The sequence below is a fragment of the Malus sylvestris genome, chromosome 13, assembly GCF_916048215.2.
Source record: "Malus sylvestris chromosome 13, drMalSylv7.2, whole genome shotgun sequence".
NCBI lineage: Eukaryota > Viridiplantae > Streptophyta > Magnoliopsida > Rosales > Rosaceae > Malus > Malus sylvestris.
The window spans coordinates 3,395,639-3,417,208 of NC_062272.1; the positions used below are offsets into that span (position 1 = coordinate 3,395,639).

General features: G+C 38.0%; 5 protein-coding genes across 6 annotated transcripts; 2 read left to right on the top strand and 3 right to left on the bottom strand.

The window, feature by feature from the left end:
• Positions 1-3,628: 3,628 nt before the first annotated feature.
• Positions 3,629-5,378, bottom strand: LOC126594918 (peroxidase 11-like). The gene is made up of 4 exons (XM_050261184.1): positions 5,094-5,378; positions 4,817-5,008; positions 4,386-4,551; positions 3,629-4,208 (listed from the first exon to the last, which is right to left on the bottom strand). The coding sequence occupies exons 1-4, from the start codon at positions 5,325-5,327 to the stop codon at positions 3,784-3,786; spliced, it is 1,017 nt and encodes a 338-aa protein (XP_050117141.1). The 5' UTR covers positions 5,328-5,378; the 3' UTR covers positions 3,629-3,783.
• Positions 5,379-6,848: 1,470 nt separating this feature from the next.
• On the bottom strand, positions 6,849-7,875 carry LOC126594920 (uncharacterized). The gene has a single exon (XM_050261188.1). It carries the CDS (start codon positions 7,774-7,776, stop codon positions 6,973-6,975), a length of 804 nt encoding a protein of 267 aa, XP_050117145.1. The 5' UTR covers positions 7,777-7,875; the 3' UTR covers positions 6,849-6,972.
• Positions 7,876-8,791: 916 nt separating this feature from the next.
• LOC126594919 (ceramide synthase 1 LOH3-like) lies at positions 8,792-12,078 on the bottom strand. 2 transcript variants are annotated; one of them, XM_050261187.1, is made up of 7 exons: positions 11,780-12,078; positions 10,578-10,807; positions 10,318-10,473; positions 9,907-10,092; positions 9,572-9,756; positions 9,239-9,317; positions 8,792-9,117 (listed from the first exon to the last, which is right to left on the bottom strand). In XM_050261187.1, exons 1-6 carry the CDS (start codon positions 11,915-11,917, stop codon positions 9,283-9,285), a joined length of 930 nt encoding a protein of 309 aa, XP_050117144.1. In that variant the 5' UTR covers positions 11,918-12,078; the 3' UTR covers positions 8,792-9,117; positions 9,239-9,282. The 2 variants fall into 2 exon arrangements, with proteins under 2 accessions (XP_050117144.1, XP_050117143.1); XM_050261186.1 differs by having other exon boundaries at positions 8,792-9,317.
• Positions 12,079-15,679: 3,601 nt separating this feature from the next.
• LOC126596762 (protein SOB FIVE-LIKE 3-like) lies at positions 15,680-16,132 on the top strand. Its single transcript, XM_050263428.1, has one exon. The coding sequence runs from the start codon at positions 15,680-15,682 to the stop codon at positions 16,130-16,132; it is 453 nt and encodes a 150-aa protein (XP_050119385.1).
• A 4,633-nt stretch (positions 16,133-20,765) lies between these two features.
• Positions 20,766-21,478, top strand: LOC126594923 (serotonin N-acetyltransferase 2, chloroplastic). The gene has a single exon (XM_050261192.1). The coding sequence runs from the start codon at positions 20,857-20,859 to the stop codon at positions 21,433-21,435; it is 579 nt and encodes a 192-aa protein (XP_050117149.1). The 5' UTR covers positions 20,766-20,856; the 3' UTR covers positions 21,436-21,478.
• Positions 21,479-21,570: the final 92 nt, after the last annotated feature.

Genomic DNA, 21,570 nt, shown 5'->3' on the forward strand with positions numbered 1-21,570 from the left:
ATTAATATAAAATGTTGATATGACTTAATCGTGACCGTTTCTCACTAATCTGAATTCTCTAGGTTTAACTATATAAAATAATATAATACAGTTTACAAACCATCTCTTTTTCTTGCATCATTTTTCTCATCGCTTCTTGTACATGTACAAATTTGGATTTGTTTAATTTTAACACGTATGTGTTTAATTACAAAAAAATTTGGCTCACCTTGTGAATTTTTTAAAGTTAGCTGATACTATAAAAAAATATTGTATCAAGTTTCTTTATTTATAAAGATTTAAATTTTTAAGCTTGCCCATCCGGTAAAAAATTCATAGCTCCGTCATTGTGTTCAAGTACCACCTGAACTAGTAAATCTGAGCGCAACTACTACCCAAACTTTATGTTTTGAGAATATACCACCATAATTTCATGGTTGGTGCAAATGTATCACCTCAGTCAGTTACAATTCATATTGTCATTAACTCAAGTCATGGTGCCAAGTACAGGAACTAATATGAGGACAGTTTAGTAAATTTGATCCATCTTGATCAGAAGAAAAGAAAATTAAAAAGTTGAAAGAATTCAAGAACAAATTAAGAAACTAAATCCCTGCACCAACTTCCCAGCTTCCCCACTCTCTCTCCACAATCAAAATTGAAAGTTGAAAGGGCATTGTGTCGGTCGAAAAAAGTTATACAAGCATTTTAGCCTCCTCTTAGCCATAATCGTATGATTCACTAACACCATAAATCAAACTTAGGACGTACCCTATAGAATACGGACCTAGGATGTGCCACGTGTTTCTGTACTTACTATTACGTACTAGCATAGCCTTATATAAGCATGTGTTTAAACAAAGGCCTAACATAATTAATATAGTCATTTCATTGCATTATTAATTAAATTTTCCTCCAACGGCAATACATAGATTTCTGGCTGATTTATTGGGATCCTTATATTGCATTTAATTCTAACTTAATTGGGATCGATATAATTTGCTTTTAATCATCAAATATTAATCACTAAAAAGTGCTATCTATTTTCCTTTTCTGGTGAACCAAATTCGGCCTGTTCAGTCTCAGTTAAAGTTCGTAGAGGCCCATGATAGCAGCCGACCTAGCTTTGCTTGCTGGATTAACTATGCCGTGACTCGTGGTCCATGCTAGAAAGTGATATTCACGTTATTTTTTACTTTTTACACACAATTCTTTATTTATAACTATCGAATCGAAGAAACAACGGTGAATGAAAATTACAATTAAAAATCAAAACTATCAGAGCTTTACTCAAAATGTTGTTGGTGATGTGAAGCGAGTTTAATAGATAGAGAAATTTTATTTGAACTCATACAATCTTTTTTTACACCTAACTTACTTTTTACACTCGTATTACTTTTAATTAAGATATCAATATCTCATTAAACCCAAATTTATTACCTAAACCATCCTCACAAACCCAATTCAATTTGTAAATTTGGCTATACACCCATTTATCTACAATGTAATCGCCAAAATCTTTGCCTTCAATTTTGTAGAACCTATCAATGTAGCACTGCCTCATGCCCAATATCTGCATCTACAGGCAAGGAAACCCCAAATTATTTCAGAAATCAAACCCATAACAAAACTTCAAAAGGACCTCCTTGAAAATTTTGAATTCTTACAACTTAATGTCATTTTGAGAGCTGGAAGATCTACAGTTCTATGGGTTTAAAATTTCTTTGAATTTTTAGCTCTTTAAAAATAGAGATTTATGTTTTTTTTTAAATTTTTTCTATCAACTGCTTCAATGAACTTTTTATTTGATCTTTTTCCTAAAGTTTCAAATTTCCAAAGGGATTTTTGAAAACCCAACCCAGCAGAGACAAGTTGTCACATTCCGATCCGGGGTCCACCACATCCCGGTCCCGCTCCACCACCGTAGCATGATATTGTCCGCTTTAGGCCCCGACTACGCCTTCACGGTTTTGTTTCTGGGAACTCACACGAGAACTTCCCAGTGGGTCACCCATCATGGGAGTGACCTCGTGCGCTACTCGCTTAACTTCGGAGTTCCGATGGAACTCGAAGCCAATGAGCTCCCAAAAGGCCTCGTGCTAGGTAGGGATGAGAATATACATTTAAGGATCACTCCCTTGGGCGATGTGGGATGTTACAATCCACCCCTCTTAGGGGCCGATGTCATCGTCAACACACTTCCACCCAGGGATTGGCTCTGATACCAAATTTGTCACATCCCGACCCGGGGTCCACCACATCTTGGGCCCGCTCTACCACCGTAACACGATATTGTCCGCTTTGAGCCCCGACTACGCCCTCACGATTTTGTTTCTGGGAACTTACATGAGAACTTACCAGTGGATCACCCATCATGGGAGTGCTTTCGTGCGCTACTCGCTTAACTTCGGAGTTCCGATGGAACCCGAAGCCAGTGAGCTCTCAAAATGCCTCGTGCTAGGTAGGGATGAGAATATATATTTAAGGATCACTCCCCTGGGCGATGTGGGATGTTACACAAGTGATGTAGAAAGTGTTGGAACTTGTGATTATGTGGGACTCCCAGTCCTACATCGCCCATTTCTCTACTTCAAGTCCTCTTTATAAGTGTGTTATCATATTTATGGTTTGAAAGAAATTGGATCAAAGTCATGGACCTTGGGCCTTAGACTTAGAAGGTTTGGGTATATATATTAAATGTCAAAGATTGACCTTGGGCTTTGGGGCTCGGAGGGACAAAAATTACAAGTTTAATATTTTTCGGTTTTGATTTTAAGGATTCAGTTTTTAATAGTTATATCTGAAATGATAAGTTTGAACAGTCATAACTGTTCACAAATGCCATTATATATATGGCGACAATATCAGAAACGAATCAATCAATTCCATCGCTTCCTTTTTTTTCCATATTTCACAGAGAAACACCACAACCAATTCGCCAAGAATCCAAGTTCGTGTGCAAGAACTTGGATTAGATAGTTGTATTCTACAAGATAGACGTCCATTGATCTACTGCACTGGTGTAGAGGCAAATTTCTGTCTTAGGAGATTGCTTTTGCAAGCCTCTATCCTCAAAGAACAAGTCAGTGATTTGTGATTCTATGAGCAATTTTTAAGTGATTATATTTTGATATATTGTATTTGTTGTTTAATTTTTCATTTGAAAATAAACTGTGCAAATTATTATATATTATACACCTATTAATTGGTTGGTCCTAACAGAAAGATTTCCTGATTTGATCTTTTCCTTAAAGCTTTATTTTTATCATAAGAGCTATTAGGGGTTTTGTGGGAATGAATGTAGGATAAACAAGGAGTGATGACAGAGTTTAATTATAGGGTGTGGGTTTATTCATAAATTTTAGTTTTATTGTTAACTTCATCTTGTACTTTATGGTAATTATGCAATAGAGTAAAAATGACAATTCACATTTAAAGTTTAAGTTGGGTATAGAGAGATGTTAATTAGGTTTAAATAAAATTTCCCTAATACATATGATCACATAAAAATTAAACTCATCAGATCCAAATATTAAGACTCAAAAGCATTCAGCTTACCGTGTGAGTGAATCAAACTCAAAATTTTCAGCCAGCCGTGCAAGGAGTACTGTTTTTTAATCTCTTTCAATCTTTCACTTTGCACAAGGTATTATGAACGAGGATATAAAACATTCTTATATCATTAACTTTCAAACGTAAATTAACATTTAAATTTGTAATCATTTCTTGGTATAACTATAACAAATACGGTTTTCCGAATGAAGCTTCTCTCGTGAGGACTGGTTGCAGCATTTTTTGCAGCTCTCAAGTGTTGACAAACCTGCAATTTTTTCTCACTTCTCCATTCTCAAAGCTTTCATCGTTAGGAATATTTCCCAACTTCACCATCGACTCCGAAAACTGCTCGAAGAAAGCAATTGGATCAGCTGCATACTTCTTCACAATCTCCCCCGTTTCGATCCCCAACAAACTAGAGTACATTTCCTGATCTGAGTTTAGCACTCCCTCCCCTTTCAGCAGCAGTTGATAGAAAGAATTATCAAAGAGTTCGGGAGTCACGTAATCCATGGCGGTTACGTTATTGTCCCCGCCAACTGGTGGGCACGTCGATCTCAGGTTGCTGAGGTGCGACTCGGACGACGGATTGAATCCTGAAGTTGCTTCGAATTCGCCACTATAAATCCTTTCTCTTACGTTCTCACACCGCGCCATGCCGATTGTGTGAGCTCCTGATATGTATATATTGAGAAAAGTTTAGCTAGCATCAATCGCTCATGCGCATATACATGTGTTTTGAACTGTTTAAGGGTGTGATGGTCACATGCATTCAAGTCCGGCTTATGTGTGAGAGGAAGGTTACATGTGACGTTAACATACAATAAAATTTGGGTCTTTTTTTCAAGTACCTGAAAGAGCCACCATATCTGTGACTGATAAGCCTTGGTAAAGAAATTTGGAGATGATTTTCAGAAGGCCTTCATTTGGAGTAGGAATGTTAGCATCTGCAAGTTCAGGGCTAGCAGTTACGGAATCTTTTCTTCCTAGAGGAACATCCCAATAAGGTCCACCAACCTGCAAAGTTAAAATAAAACAATAACAAAGCAAGTGTGCGTTAGGGCAGGTACTGTGTTGGCCAACTTACAGAGTAAAAAATAATGAAAGAAGCAGATGTGGGTTAGAAAGTGAGTCGGTCGGTCAAGGCAGTATGTTCACCCCTTGTAACAAGTTTGAATCATCCAGGCTACCCGACGAGAACAATGAATGAAGGGGTAAGAACCCCGCTTTTGAAGAAAACTTTACAGACATATATATGAGAGGTATGTATTCTAATTTGTACCAAAATCACAGCATCTCTTGCAGCAATAGTGAGAAGATCAGCGCATGAAACGATTCCTGGGCATTCTGATTCGAGCTGGTTCTTGATTCTGTCAACAATTCTGAAACCTTTTAAAGAGTGTATGTTGGGCAAAGCGTTCTTCTCCCCTGTCAGGTCGATTGTGTCCTCTAGCAAAACCGATCCATCACATCCCTGTTTACACGAACCAAGGGCTCAAATGGGATTCTATTAAATTTTAAGAATTCTACAAAAACTTGAAACCATAAACAATGGGAACCTGAACAAAACAGTCGTGGAAATGCAACCGAACTACCAAGGCAGCGTTACGAGGATCAGAGAGCACAGCACATTCCATTTCTTTCTTCACAATGTCAAACACAGTCGGACATGCAGATTTGTAGTAGTCCAAAGTTAACGGAGGGTCACCTGCGCGCAAGCCGGTGCTCAAAACGGAGAAAACTAGCAGCAAAAGTTGCACAACGAAGGGTCGGGAGCCAAGGGAAGGAGCCATTTTCGGTTGCGATAGGGTTTTCTTGGAGGATTGGAAAGAGTGGGAGAGATGGTTGGGACTGAGAGATATATATATATAAGTGAAAAGTGCATGAAAATGTCTGCATATCAATTTGCATGGGGAGTTTGAGTATTTGGGACAAAGACGAGTCAATTTTGGATGCAACTACTATTTGGCCCGGTTGGTGGGTTTTTCTCGGACCAGCAGTACCAAGCAAAAGAATTAAAAAGACGTACGCTTTTTCCAACAAACAATGCCTAATGACAGCTAACGTTTAACCCTTTCACCTTTTAAAGAACTCTTGACTTAACAGTAAATCAGACCGCTTGAGGAGATCAACTCACATAACACCGATTCATTGTTATCGTTACATCTTGTGCCAATAGTACAATTCTATATAAAAAAATTACACATATCTTTATACCGTTAGTATGGAACGCTACTTTTTCGTATCATAAAAGTTTTGTTACTGGTTGAGGCTTCTTGCTTACCATCTTCTGGAAAAAGAAAAAGGTCCAGCATATAAATATATTGTACAAAAGGTTCGAATATGGCGTAGACTTGTTCATCGGTGGATTAGGTTAAACGGTGAAGAATGTAATCTTATCTTAATTATTCATCTTTTTGTAGTGAAGTTTTGGTTGGAAAAATCGGATTTCAATTTGTTTGGGCAAAGAACTCGGACTAGTGATCGAGTTGCACGCCACCCTTGTCAATGTTTCTTTACGCACAAGAATGCATTCTCTCGATTATTTCTTAATCTATGTGATAAAGTACATGATTAGTATATGATTTGTTTCACCTTTCACGCGTCAAATACAATAAACCGATCAAACCGATGCGTGCATGCAATTTGCAACATGAGTGAGTACCTTTTGGAGGAGAGACCCTTGTGTATGCTTGTCTGTCACATCACCCATTCGTCCAAGACACACACACACACACAAGCTCAAATTGGTATGAAATCTTTTACACACACAAGCTCATTTTGGTAGACCCGAATGCATGAAATCTTTTGTGCGTGTTTTGGGTGTCATACCCAAAAACTTTCTCACATCATACCACATCATATCGTGTGATTTGTCTGCGATGCCAGAGTTTATAGAGAAGGCTCTCTCCAAAATTGTACTCAAATGCCAACATTCAATAAGTTAAGTTAATCTATCTTAGTAGTAGAGCTCGTTCGGAAGCGATTTTAAAATGATTGACAGTGCTTAAAATAATGTTAGAACCAATTCTTAATGAAAATACAAATAAATCCTAAAAAACCCTCAAAGTTTTTTTTGCAAGAAACACATAATTTTAAGTGCTTTTAGAATCTAAAATTATTTATGCTAAAAGCGGTTTCAGTCATTGAAAAACCCTTCCAAACAATCCCTTAAGCCTTAAGCAATAAACATGCAGAAGGCAAACAAGGCAAGGCTTGAATAGTTGGATTATCTCATTGACAAGATTTGGGGAAGCTGATGGCAATTTGAGCTCCCCTGAAATGATTTCAACACACTAATTTCAATCCCTTAATTCTCTTGAAAATCTTTGCAAATCCATATATCAGAAAAAATAAATTGGAATGACCAATACAACAACATTGCAGAAAATTCAGAATTTCTATGAGCCCAGAATAGCACATGAGCGAAGAAACATGTCAAGTATACAAATCAGAATCAAAAGGATGATGGTGATCCTTATCTTGCCCTAGAATCACATAATCCTTGCAATCAGAATCAATGCTCAGTTCCAAATCAAAGGCACGGAAGATGTGGGACCCGATCAGGGACAGCACCGGAGCTCCGAATTGCGGCCACGTCACGCAGAGCGCCGCCCTGATGTTCTTGATTTCGCACGCCGCCAACAGCGCCGCGCCCAGCCCATCCACGACGCTGCCCGACGGGAAATACTCCAGCTTCAAAGACGGCGCCTTTCTTTCCTCGGTGGTCTCCAGCTTGAACGCCGCCGCCTCGTCCTTCGAGAGCTTGCCGCGGAAATTCAGGGTCTGGACCGAGTCGAGAATCAGGATCCTCTGGGGGACGATCTGATGAGAAGTGAGCAGCTTGGCCACGGCGTGGCATCTCTCGGCGGCGATTGGGCACTGGAAGGAGACGAGAAGGGTTGGGGATTCAGGGTTTTGGGGGTTCGGGAGGGAGTAGATGTTGCAGGACTTGTCTGTGAGAGAGGGGTCGATTGAGTTGCCGGAGAAGGGGGTTTCCGGGAGGATTAGGGTTCCGATTAGGGATTTGGAGGAGACGCTGTGGAAGAGGTGAAGGGATGGGGAGGATAGGGCGAGGATGAGGAGAGAGGGGCGGATAGGGAACTCTGCAGCCGCTCCGTCAGGGTTTTGAGAGAATAGGAGGAAGGGAGAGGGAAGGGGCGGCGACGGAGGTGTGAAGCTGTTGAGATCTTCCTGGAAGAACCTCGATGGTGGCGGAATCTCAGTCAGTACATCTTCCATGGCGTATCAAATGTGGAATTATCAGAAACCCTAGGAGATGAAGACGAGTTTAAACGACGTCGGAACGAGTTCACAACTTTAAGACCTAGTTTGGGAGTGCGGTGCTTAAAAAAAAAGCACCCATGAAAAAAAGCTGTGAGGGTTTTAGGTGTTTGATAAACTGAAAAAAAAAGGGCTTATTTTGGAAGCTGCTGTGAGAATAAGCTGAAATCAAAGGAAAAAGCTGAAGCTGCTATTTGTAGCTTTGGAAAAATGGTTTTTTTTCAAAGCACACGGAGCTACAGTGCTTCTTTAATGAAAAGACCCACTATTAGACTGCTTTTTTTTCCAAAAGCACTTTTACAAAAAAGTTTACCAAATACTCTGCTGATTTATTTCACAGCCGCTTATTCTCACAGCACAGCCGCTTATTTTCACAGCAGTTTTTTTTCAAAGCACAGCAATACCAAACCAGCCCTAAATCTGGCTTTATCCAGTGACTCTAGTGTAGTAGCTGAAGCCTGAAGGCAAAGGAATACTGGGGAAAAAGTAGGAAACTTTAAAGAAAAATGTTCAGTACTGTTTACTTTAATGAAAAATTACATTTATATACTAAAAAGTCAATCATGTACTCTTTTATTTTGTCCTTATCATTAAAATTCAAAGTTTTCAAGTTTTTTTCATTAATTTTCCTGAAAAAGTAAGAGCGCAGAGAGAAGAAAAAGAAGGACGATGTCGTTTTGGTACAAATTATGAATTATTCTCCAAGAAAAGTGCAATTGTTCTTTCTGCTGTATCACTAATTAGTAAAATTGATTTTCTTTTAGTAAATTTTATGAGTGAAATATTTAATCAGATTTAATAACGCGTATCTTCCCTAAATGATTCATTTTCTAAATATAATTATGAGAAACAAAGATAAAACATGTTCCACAAACAACGCAGACAATTAATAGCGGAGATTAGGAGACTGTAAAGATGGCTTTCGAGACCTAATTACTTAAAGAAAACGAAATTTTTTGCTAATCACGGATGCTTTAGAAAAGAAATGATCCATTGTATTCACAAAAACCTTGCAGCTGACTCGAAAAAGTGCACAAATATTACAGTAGCAATTACACATGAAATTCCTTGCATTAGCATATCAATCATGCCAGCAGATTCAAATTGAAGGCAGTGAAGGGAGAGCTGAGTCAGAACTCAGAACCAAACTTCTGCACCCTTGCCACTCTGTTCATGCAACCTGCTTCCGTATTGTATCTCGGTTAACTTATCATCCCTGCAATCACGACGCGCTTCTTCCACCAAAATCGTCACCATCGAAAGAGTACATCGAGTGTGTAAACGTAAGATGTTCCTCATCTGCAGGAAAAATGAAACTACATACCTTGGTCTAACTAGCAACGGAAATAAAGCATACAGCAGTTTTTAGGTGTCTCGTTTCTTTTCGTATATGACATGTGCTACTAAAATTTAAGAGCACCTTTGCCTGAGGGTCACAGTGTGGCTGTATATTATGTTTCTCAGTTAATCTTCGTGATCATCTTCTTCGCCTTCAGAATCTATACAGAGAAAATCGATAAAGAAACAAAAAGCAAAGATCAGGCAACAAACTAAGACGATGGATAATCAAAAGGGAACCAAATCATAAGTGAAAATTATTGACTGACTTTACGCTACCATTGTAAAGAAAATATTCTACAATGCTAAACTATAAATAAAGAGGGATGCAGGTGCAAATACATCGGTGCCTCCGTAATCAAATTATGTACTTTGTATATGACAAAACAGGAAGGAAAAACGACAATTCACTCACCTGACCGAACATCGTCACTAAGCTCGCCTCTTGCTTGGATTTGTTTAACAAGCATCCGATACATCAAGACCCACCAGAATATGTGAATAACAAGCAAGCTGTATAGGAGAGTATTGAACACATAGTAATAAATTGGCCCATCTATAGAGTGTTTGTCCATGTCCAATGTCAGGAGAACTTCATAGCTGCCAGAAAAAGAAGCAAGCAAAAATGAATAGAAGATAGACCGAAGATTCGTTGTAGAACTACGAATGTCTGTTCTTTCATAAAAAAATTGAATCTGATATGTCACTTTAATATAGCTTAGTATAAGTTAGGCATCGAGTTAGACAAACCTTGTACTCCAAAGGATCCAGAATGGATAGTAAACGAGTCGCAGTATGATCCAAGACAATACAAAAAGAATAAACGCAACGCTAGCAGTCCTTTCAGCACCACTGTATTTGGACATCTTCCCTACCTCCAGAAACACATCGTTAGCATCATGAAGAGCTAAAACAACTGAACCTACACGGGCAAACCTGCAAGAAACAGGAGAAAGTGATTAAATGAAATACATTGTAATACATAGTCAATATTTCTTTATATTTTCCTACATGTTTTAACCCTAATACCTGTAGTGCTTGTGTAATAATGCTAATACTTAAACCCTCCTTCATACCTTTGCTAGGTTTTAGTATTCTTGTTTCATTGGTTTTGTGACTAAGAACATGAGAAAGCTACAAACTCACGCCATCAGAACATACCTGAAAATGTAAGACAGCACAATGAGAATGACAGATGCTACATGATGGCTCATGGATACCCCAAAGTCGGAACGTCTTGTTTCCCAGAAAATCAAAGCAAATATGGAGTATGTGTAAAATCCAGCACCATACATATAAACCCCCTTCAATTTCAACCTGAAATTCATATGTAGCATTTTATGGAGGATAAAGCTCAGATTTCTTATGAATGCCTTTTTTAAACAAACACGAACACGACATAAATTCTAATTAAGACTTACTTCATTTTCTGGTCAGGCCAGACCTGGTCTCCCGGTCCTACCCAAAAGTATTTTGTATTCGTAAACCAAGGCTCATCATAAGTTACAAGAAGGGCTAGAAACTCTGCTGAAAGAAAATATATGCATTTCCATGCTGACTCCTTGAATTTTCTAATCTTCTTCCTTTGTTCATAAGTTTTTACATCCTGTTTCTGAAGGCCCTTTCCAAAAATGAACCGCCTCCCCAATTTCTGCAGTATGAAATATAAATCAACACTGAGCAAATAAAGATCTTAAGGGAAAGAAAAGTAGTCAAGTTCACACTCCTTGATTAGGAATATGTATAGAGCACTAGGGGATAAGAATGAAACAAGTAATCAAACGTTTAACTGAAAAGTAATGGAAAACGAAAGCTGCCCTAGAAAACTTTAGCTCGGGTGAAGATTAGGCTGTACATTTTACATAGCTAAGTATAGCATTCGAGCATAATCAAGAACATCAGTATTTTTAAGCAGAAGCATTCGCCGCCAACATAGCTAGTGTGAGAGAGAAATGGAGAAAAGTAACCGATCCTCATAAACAATGATCTTACACCAACAATCAACACTGAGACCCTTAAGTTTATCGATCTGGCCATACAAAGTAATCGGTCATATTCAGGACGACTACTATAAACGGTTTAAGTTGCTTGTCCGAAATAAAAACATCAGCACCAAACCAATACAGAAAGCAAACAACTTCAGTTTTACATTGCTTTTATGGCACTGATGAAAAAAGGGCTGGTACAATTTTGACACAATCATTAACCATTAATCGACATCGGAGGAGCTTTTCACTCGAAACTTCCCATGTAAAACAAGTTGCTCTCTTTCTAATCCTTTTCATTGATTAAAAGAGAATGCAAGATGCGGCAGAAACAGGACCTAAGGGAAACTGAGAGACAATGCAAATAGACACTGAATCTCAAAGACCAGAAAACCAGTCAAGCCACTTCAAAAACAATAACGCATATCGCGATGACCAATCTGACATTCAATCATGCTAATCAAATAACACAAAATCAAACACAACCCATCAAATACAATTGTATTTCCGACATGGGTCAACCAACATAACACTAAAAAAACATCATTAACGATCTAAAATGTCGGATAAACAACATTGATAACATCAGTAAGCTACAAAAAATCAAAACTTGAGCTGCTCCAATCAATGTTATGTACCTCAAAGACGAATCTATCCAGAAAAAATCGGACAGTTGGGAAGTAGAGGACGAACAGAGGAAGAATTACGAAATCTTCATATGCTGGGTAGGCTTCTTCCTCCCAATCGATTGTCCTCAAGTATTCCGTCAAAACCATCTCGGGTTTCACTTCCCGTGATCCAAATTTTACCAGGAAACAAACAAGTCGCTAGCTTTGGCTTTGGGTCAGATAGAGAAGCAGAGACATCCAGGGGCTCTGGTATCTCTCCCTCTCAATCTGCAATTCTGAAAAGGCACTAACTTTAAGGTCAGTACGGTTCTGTTTAGGACTAAGACCTATTTTAATTTTGACTAAAACTAAAAAATTAAGTTCTAAATTTATCTTAAATTGCTCCAACCTTGGGTTAAATATGGGTTAAAACTCAAAACTCATTTCTAAACCAAATTTAGCCTAGTATTCCCTCCGAGTTGGTGGGGCTGGCCCACCACATATATATATATATATATATATATATATATATATATTTATTTATTTATTTATAAATTCATTTAATCTAACGGTAAAAAAAAAAAATCTAACGATTCAAATTTAAATCCAAAGGCTAAAGCAATTAAATTTTATGTGTTTCATATTCTTTTATAGTGTTTCACGAGTTTCAAAATGTCGGTTAGTAATTTTTCAATATTTGTAGGAATCTAAATTTTTTAAAGTTAAAATGTTCATAAAATTAAATTAAGATAATCTACATAATTTTTTCTTTTAAAAAAAGTTACTTTAAGAAAAAAACAATTAGTCTAAATTCATTCTTTAATAATCTAGAACTAAAATTTTAACCCATAAGACCTATTCCATCTCTTGGAGTAAAACTCAAATTTTAGGTTCTAAATTTACTCCAACTTGCTCCAACCCTTGGGGCAAATATAAGTTAGAACTCAAAACTCATTTATAGGCCAAATTTAACCCAAGAATTCCCCCTTTGGATAGTGGGGCTGGTCCACCATATATATATTAGTTTTATATTTATAAATTTATTGAATCCAACGGTAAAAAAAAATCTAACGGTCTAAATTTAAATCTAACGGTTAAAGTAATTAAAAAATATTTCTTTTATGTGTTTCATAATATTTCACGAGTTTCATGGTGTCGGTTAGTGATTTTTCAATATTTGTTAGAATCTAAATATTTTTAAGTTAAAATGTTCTTAAAATTAACTTATGAAACTTTTCATAATTTTTTTCTTTTAAAAAAGTTACTTTAAGATGAAAAAAAATTAGCCTAAATTCATTTTTTAATGATGTGGTGTTAAAATTTTAACCCATAATAATATGAGTAAAAAACCTGTTTATGGGTTAAAACCTAAATTTTCTGAGCTAAAAATTTTAGATTTTAGCCCAATGGTTGGAGATGGAAGGGTTGAAGCAAAAAAACTGTTTCTGGATTAAAACCTAAACTTTTTGGACTAAAAATTTTAGGTTTTAACTTAAGAGTTAGAGTTGGTCTAAGGACTGGGATCAGTCCAAGAAATTTTAAAAAATTTAATTGGATGGTGGCCTTTTCATAATTTCCCGGTTTTCTTTTGATTTTCTTGAGTTGGTTGCCAGTGTAACTTTTTGAGTAGTCGACGAAATTGGACTTGGCTGCTCTACCCTCCTACTGTTTATACATTCTCATCATTTTCTATTTTGTGCGATCACGGTTAAGTCACGTCAATATTTTATATTGATTTTTTTATAGAAATAATAAGACAAAAAACAATAATAATATAAAATGTTGACTTGAGTTAACTGTAACCACATAAATAAGAAGAGATGAGAGTGTATAAGAAGTGGGAGGGCAGAGAAGCCAGGTCCGACGAAATTGGCCCTTCTGGGTTTTTTGTTGTGGGAGGAGACTAAGGTATTGTTTGGTATGCAGATGGGATGGGACAAAACGGAATAGGACAGGACGGGACAGGACGGAACGGAGAGAGCAAAGATGTCATCGGATGGAAACAAGGAAGAAGAAGAAGGAGACGAAGAGTTATAATTTTGTGTTTCACAAATGTGGAACGAGTCGTTCTAGGGGGATGAGGTGGAAAGAAAATTCACCCAAAATTTTCCCGTGGAACAACACGTTCCACCCGTTTTAGGCACATCAAACGTGGGACAAAATATTTCGTCCCACTGTGTTCCGTCCCGTCCCAAGTACGGTAACTTAGGAGTGGACTTTGAATCTGGGATCCCTATGAGATAACCTTGCTGTGAGGATCAATTTGTTGTGCGCCACGTGGCAATACGCTTACTACACAATTTAAGGCTTCTTGCAAACACTTGGGCGAATCTTGTGGATTGTTAACAGAAATGTTATTCCTATTATATTTTTGTATCACATTTTTATACCATCTTATATGGTATTTGATGTGGACAACCATGTCATTTGAATTAATCAAAATTTTAAATTTATTTAATAAACTAATAATTAAGAAAAACTAGTTAATTAAATGCTGATTGTGGTATATGAGAAGTCTTTCTCCTTCATTTCCTTGGGTTTTACAAATTTTTCAATTGATGTGGTTGTCACATCAGATGCCACAAAAGATAGTATAAAAATGTGGTATAAAAATATGATATGAATATCATTACTGCATCTGAATTTATTGTGGTTTGGATAAAATCCCCTTGACTATACTGTAAACACAAACCAAAAGAAGAAAAATCCAACCTTTCATTTGACAGAAGTCAAATAATCACTGACTTAATTACATCCTAATCAAATTCCTAATCATGATTAACATAATAAAACCCCAAAATTAGTGATCCCAACTGTGTGATTGCTGCATAAGCTAGCATCTCTGGATCTGCAGACAAATTCTCAGAAGAGAGAGAAGCAGTAGGGGATTTGCTTGTTGGGGAGGAAAGGAAGCACAGCAATTACAAGAACAAAAGAGAAGCAAATTAAATGACCTTTTTCACAAGTTTTCCCTCAACCACATAACCTCGTCCAATTTAGTGTAAATTGTCTACTGTAAAAAATGCCAAGACTGAAACTTTCACAGGGAAAAAAGCTGCTCCTTCTTGATGATGGCAGGGCACAAAGAATTCAAGGAAAAATGAAGTTACACCATTACAACCGGATCAGCTGCAACTAGTTTTCAAACTATCACAAATATATATCGCCCATTACATTCATGTGGGTCGAACTTAAAACCTCGAACGATTGAAAGCTAGTTGAATATGTACTCTCCAATTAAATAGAGGCCTGCCTGTTCCCCAACCAAAAACTGGTCATTATTTATAAGCAACACACAGAAGTAAAGGGTGTGAGAGAGAGAGAGAGAGAGAGAGAGCAGATGACGGCGACAAGTGAGCTACCTAGCTCTGCCCATTTATTTTTCACATGTAAGTTGTGAATGAATTTGGATATTCCACCTCATTATTCGGTGCTTAAGAACTAGACAATTAAGGTTCTTAGTTTGTGCGAAAGATAAACTAAAGCTCTTAATTAGTTTGTATGAAATGAGTTAGCAAAATGAATTAATGAGAATCATCGAATTCAATTTTGTCATTGAATTCCGGACAATGAGATCCGAAGAAGATCTCTGTACGTATTGAAACACCATTTATCCAAGAACTTGTCCTGTAGTGACCATGGAAAATATGGTGATAGGTTTGCCAGGTGGTGACGCATCCTTGGCAATATTCATTCAATAATTAAGAGAGGGAAGGGGGTCCTGAGATGGATTTCTTTGTCCTTTCTGTGAGAGTTGAAGGCAAATAAACAAACTGATATATAAGTGCATTCCCATTCTATGATAAGAGTCATAACATCTTGTCTCAAAAGTTTCTACCTAACTCGAGCTCGCTTCGTTAATCATTTCGTTTTCAGTTTTTATCTCAAAAGTTGTTGGGGGTGAGCTTCCGAGCTTTGTGTCTCTGTGGAATGGAGTCTTTCCAAGTTGTTGGAGGCGATGCGAAGAAATGGAGTGGGAGTAGCGAGTCTGGATGGACAATGTATATTGGCTCCCCCACCATGCGTAGCGAAAGTAATGAAGTTTACTACAATATCAGTGATCGTAAAAAAGGGGGTGGAAAAATCAATGGCAAGAACTGTATTGTTGATCGTCATGATGGTGAGAGTGATGACTCCATGGTTTCAGACGCCTCCTCCGGCCCAAGCCACCGTGAAGAAGTACTACTTCCACGTGGGATCGGCGGCAGAAATCGCAGCGGCGGATGGCGGCTCAGGCATGCAGATAGAGATAAGAAAGTGACTTGCAGAAAGGAGAAGAAGAGAGAGGATGAAAGATTAAGGGTCAGAGAAAAGGGGGAGGAGGAGGAGGAGGAGGAGGAGGAATTGCTGCACAAGGCAGATAGTGCTGAAAGTCAGGTGTGAAGTTTGGACTGCAGTTGAGCGGCCAATTAAGGTAATTAAGAAAGATTAATCGGAGGGTTAGAGGAGAATTTAGCTTTCCATTAGTGTGATTAGTATTGAGTTTAAGGTTAATTAAGATGCATATTTGGCGGTGGTTAACAATCAAAGTGTTGTAATTGAGAAAACTGGCACAAACACGAACTAAAGAGGGTGGTGTCTTTGTAATAGATTCAAGTTCAAATCTTACTCCGCTTAAATTAGTTTACTGTAGACTACCGTTTTATCAATAAAAAGAGTTTAGCCTACTAAACTACATCGGATGGTCTTATTCTAAATGCATTCGGAAGTTTAAAACTTAGTTCGATCAAATTAGTTTATAGTAGAATAACGCATCATAACAGAAAAAAGGAGTTTAACTCTCAACAGTTAAACCATAAGATCTCTTTGAATTTGGATGGTTATTTTTAAGGTAAATTACATTTTACCTCGTCAGGTTTGGGGTCGATTTCAATTTTTTACAACATCTTTAAAACATTTCACTTTCATACATCACCTACTATTTTATTTCAAATTCATACATCTGTTAGAAAATATTTTAAGTAAACCGTTAAATGATGACGTGGCAAATATAGGATCCACATTTGTGGTGACGTAGTTGCCAAATTTATGCCACGTGGCAAAAAAATTTATGCATTTAAAAAATAATTAATTAAAGAAAAGGTAAAAAATAATTAAAAAAACCTATCATTTTCTCAGCAACAAACATAACCCATAATCCCAATCTCCTATCCTCTTTCATTGATACCTTCGTCGACTTCTCCATTAACGGAAGCCTCTTCCTCTTACCCCAAACCCCCAATCATTCACTTCCCGCCTCCCCTCAAAATCACCAGAACGCCCTTGATGCCCACCACAGCTCTGACGATCCCTTGCCCTCGTGCCCACTGTTGCAAACCTATTACCTCCCATAGGACTGTTTGGTCACAATCGGCGATCTCCACGACGATTGGAGAAGACCAAGGAATCGTTGAAGCTTGCGAAATTGATCGACTTAGAGTCGGGTAAATGGGTCGGAGGGTCCACCACCATGGTCCAGATCAGCGAAGTGATGGATCGGGGGGCGACGAGATTAAAATCATGAGGGAGGGTGGGTGCGAGTTGTAGAGGAAATAAAGGTGGGTGGTGTCACATCCCAGCTCAAGCCCCTACACATTTAAGGCTCGACTCCGCCGTATCACGATATTATCCGCTTTTGGCCTCGACCACGCCCTCATGATTTTGTTTATGGGAACTCACACGAGAAATTCCCAATAGGTTACCCAGCATGGGATTGCTCTCGCGCGGACTTGCTTAACTTCGGAGTTCCGATGGAACCTGAAGCCAGTGAGTTCCTAAAAGGTCTCGTGCTAGGTAGATATGGGAATATACATATAAGGCTTACATGATTCACTCCCTTGGGCGATGTGGGATGTTACAATCCACCCCTCTTAGGGGCTCGACATCCTCGTCGGCACACTTCCGACCAGGGATTGGCTCTGATACAAAATTGTCACATCCCGACCCGGGTCCCCCACCACATCCCCGGCTCGACTCCGCTGTAGAATAATATTGTCTGTTTTGGGCCACAACCACGCCCTCATGATTTTATTATCTGGAAACTCACATGAGAAATTCCAATGGGTCACCCATCATGCGATTGCTCTGGCGCGGACTCGCTTAATTTCGGAGTTCCAATGGAATCCGAAGCAGTGAGTTCCCAAAAGACCTCGTGCTAGGTAGAGACGAGAATATACATATAAGGCTTACAGGATCCACTCCTGTAGGTGATGTGAGATGTTATAGGTGGGGTTGCATATGAGAGAAGGGAGAAAAAGGGGTGAGGGTGATTAGGTAAGAGACAGGTGGGGTGGGGGGTTGCGGGGGATAGGGTGTTAGGGATGCAGGGAAAGGGAAGGGTTGGGGAAGAAGATAGGTTTGTTTTTTTTTTAATAAATAGAGTAAATTATTATAATATTTTAAATGAATAAAAAAAAGTTGCCACGTGGCATAAATTTGGCAGCCACGTTAGCACAAATGTGGCAGCCACGTCAGCTCTTAACGAATCAATAAATGAAAAATATAACGGAGGTACTATATTGAAATAAAATAGTATGTGAAGTATGGAAGTGAAATGTTTTAAAGATATTATAAGGAATTGAAATCAACAGGAAAACCAATGAAAATGACCTGAAAACTTTGAGTTTTAATGATAAGAACAAAATAAAGGGTAAAGTAAATAGTACCAGGATTGACTTTTTAGTGTAAAAATGTGGTTTTTCGTTAAAGTGAACAGTATCAGAAGATTTTCGTTAAAGTTCCCAAAATCGACCCCAAACCTGAGGGGGTAAAATATAAGGACTTGGATTGTCTGCCCTCCCATTTTGGTGCCCTCTTTGTGCCCTCCTGTTTGTGTGGTCACGGTTAAGTCACGTCAACATTTTATATTACTATTTCTTTTTGTTTTATTATTTTTATAAAAAAAACAATATAAAATGTTAACGTGGTTTAACCGTGACCACACAAAACGGGAGGGCACGGGTAAGGCACCGAAATAGAAGGGCAGACAATCCAAGTCCAAAATATAATTTACCCTTATTTTTATCTTGCAACAGTCCACCTTAAAGATGTCTCTGAATTTCGAAACGTGGTTAAAATACCACCATGAATCTATATGATGTACGTTGCTTTAAATTTTACATGATTGCATCCGACATGTGTAGCTCAATTGCCTCGGCTTTGTCGCAAGCTAGGGGGGAAAATATCTAAATTTATCTCGTCAAAGAGAGATGAAAACGAAGGAGAAGAATCAAGAATGCACAAGAATACTAAGTGGGAATATCTAATGGGGTGTAATATCTATACATTTATTTTTATTTTTTATAACTTTTTTAATTTTTAATCGTCGAATCGATTAAATTAAAGAACATCAAACAATATGAATTAACAAAAAATATGTAAAGTAAAAAAGAGTGTGTTGATGACACATTCATATCTAATTTGTAAGCTAAACCCCCTACTTTAAGGATCTGGATTGTCTGCCATTTTCATCTCATACCCTTCATACCCTCTTTTATTTATGTGGTCACAGTTAAGTTATGTAAACATTTTATATTGATTTTTTTATAAAAATAATAAGATAAAAAACAATAGAAATATAAAATATTAACGTGATTTAATTGTGACCACATAAATAGAAAGAAATGGGAAGAATATAGAATGATTGAGGGCAGACAATCCAAGTCCCTACTTTAATTGCATATTTCACTATCTATTTCGAGTACATGCTATATACAATCCAAGTCCCTACTTTAATTGCATATTTCACTATCTATTTCGAGTACATGCTATACACTACAATAGGGTTCTTTGTGAGGTCGGTATAATGGTCAGGGAAAAATTATGGGACAAGGACTGTCTGCACTCCACTTCTGGTGCCCTTTCTGTGCCGTTTGTGTGATTACAGTTAAGCCACGTCAACATTTTATATTACTATTCATTTTTATCTTATTATATCTATAAAAAAAATATAAAATGTTGACGTGACTTAACCGTGACCACACAAAATAGAAGGGCACGGGAGGGCACCGAAAGTGGAGGGCAGACCATCCTTGTCCAAAATTTTGACCCTTCCTTTTGTTTTTCGTTAACATTTTTGTTAGTGTGTTGATTGCCACACGAGTGGATCCCACCAAAGGACGGAGCCACTTTGCCCCCAGATGCTCCCACTTAGTTTTTTGGTTAAAAAATAGGGAATTTTAACGAAAAATTTATGGTAATGTTCATTTTAACAAAAAAATTATATTTTTACACTAAAATGTTAATCATGATACTATTCACTTTGCCCTTTATTTTGTCTTTGTCGTTAAAACTCAAAGTTTTCAAGTCATTTTCATTAATTTTCCTTAAAAAATGTATAGAAAATCAATGAATGAATGATAATATGATTATTTGATAGAGAAATATTTGATGGTATTAGTAAAGAAGTTGTTGTGCAACGCTTCAAAACATGAAAACCCATAGAGTGATATTGTAGATTCTAGAAATTTTTTATAGATTAAAATATAAGATTTTGTGTAGTAAATTGTTTCACTTTTAATTTATAACTTTGTTATTTAGAGATACCCACATCCATACATATCTTTCGCTTCATCCCTAATCCGATCTACCCAACCATTAAGCCTCATTCATTAGTTTGTTATAGCAAATAGTCGATTTATATCGGTGATAAATAGTTGTCGATCACTGAAGTAATAGTGTTATTAGACACAATGTACAATGCTTTTGGACTCGTTTTTAAGAGTTTTCAAATAACTGAAAGTTCTTTTAATGAGAATATTTTTTAAATCAATTTTTAGTAGAAATCCAAGTAGATTTTGAAAAAATATTTTAAGTGCTTCTTACAGGAATCACATATCTGATGTTTCTTCTAAAAAATATTAAAGTGCTTTTGAAACCTAAAGTCAATTTCATCAAAAACATTTTCTATTATTTTAAAAACACATTCAAACAGTTCATTTTATCATTTCCACTTATGTTTTACCCGTTGAAGTTACTTCGTCATAACGACGTCGTTTGTCGGCAGGCTTTCTGTATCCACGAAGGGCGACTCACCACCACAAACTGACCACGGTACAGCGCATCCATACAAAACCCAATGCTGCTCTCTCCCTCGTTTATCCAACTTATCACTTCACCTCTTCCCAAACATGATCTTACGTGGCACTATCTCCGCTCCCCTCCCCTGTCTCCGCCTCAGAAGCACCGGCGCCGCTCCCACTCCCCCGCAAAGCCTCACCCCGTCGCGCCGCTCCCTAACTACCAACCAATACTCAATCTCCGACCAAGACCTCGACACCCGGGGCTTCAACCTCCACCGCACGATCGCGGAGCTCAACCTGGACCACCTCAACAAGGTGTTCGTGGCCGTCGGGTTTCCGAAGCGGGACCCGGACAAGATCCGGACGGCGCTGGAGCACACGGACTCGCTGCTGTGGATGGAGTACAGGAAGACGAAGCGGCCGGTGGCGTTCGCGAGGGCGACGGGAGACGGCGTGTTCAACGCGATCATATGGGACGTGGTGGTGGACCCGTCGTTTCAGGGGCTGGGGCTGGGGAAGGCGGTGATGGAGAGGTTGATAGAGGAGCTGGTAGGGAAAGGGATATGTAATATTGCTTTGTATTCGGAACCCAGGGTTCTCGGGTTTTACAGGCCGTTGGGTTTTGTGGCGGATCCGGATGGGATCCGGGGAATGGTGTATTCAAGAAAGCCCAAAAGAAGAACATGACAAACTCGTAATTTCACATTAATCAATGAGTTTTGCTTCATAATCCATTGCTAACGCTTAGCGTCTTTTAGAAAGCATAATTTTACCCCAAAGAAAAACATGACAACTCGTAATTTCACATTAATCACTGTATTT

What these genes read in the sequence shown, in the direction of transcription:
- LOC126594923 (XM_050261192.1), top strand. Translation starts at nt 20,857, where the DNA reads ATGATCTTACGTGGCACTATCTCCGCTCCCCTCCCCTGTCTCCGCCTC.
- LOC126594920 (XM_050261188.1), bottom strand. Translation starts at nt 7,776, where the DNA reads ATGGAAGATGTACTGACTGAGATTCCGCCACCATCGAGGTTCTTCCAG.
- LOC126594918 (XM_050261184.1), bottom strand. Translation starts at nt 5,327, where the DNA reads ATGGCTCCTTCCCTTGGCTCCCGACCCTTCGTTGTGCAACTTTTGCTG. An exon ending in CAAGAGATGCTGTGATTTTG is followed by an intron (nt 4,552 to 4,816) that starts GTACAAATTAGA and finishes TTAACTTTGCAG; the next exon opens with GTTGGTGGACCTTATTGGGA. An exon ending in AGATATGGTGGCTCTTTCAG is followed by an intron (nt 4,209 to 4,385) that starts GTACTTGAAAAA and finishes TATACATATCAG; the next exon opens with GAGCTCACACAATCGGCATG.
- LOC126594919 (XM_050261187.1), bottom strand. Translation starts at nt 11,917, where the DNA reads ATGGTTTTGACGGAATACTTGAGGACAATCGATTGGGAGGAAGAAGCC. An exon ending in TGGATAGATTCGTCTTTGAG is followed by an intron (nt 10,808 to 11,779) that starts GTACATAACATT and finishes TTCATACTGCAG; the next exon opens with AAATTGGGGAGGCGGTTCAT. An exon ending in GTGCTGTCTTACATTTTCAG is followed by an intron (nt 10,093 to 10,317) that starts GTATGTTCTGAT and finishes TGTTTCTTGCAG; the next exon opens with GTTTGCCCGTGTAGGTTCAG.
- LOC126596762 (XM_050263428.1), top strand. Translation starts at nt 15,680, where the DNA reads ATGGAGTCTTTCCAAGTTGTTGGAGGCGATGCGAAGAAATGGAGTGGG.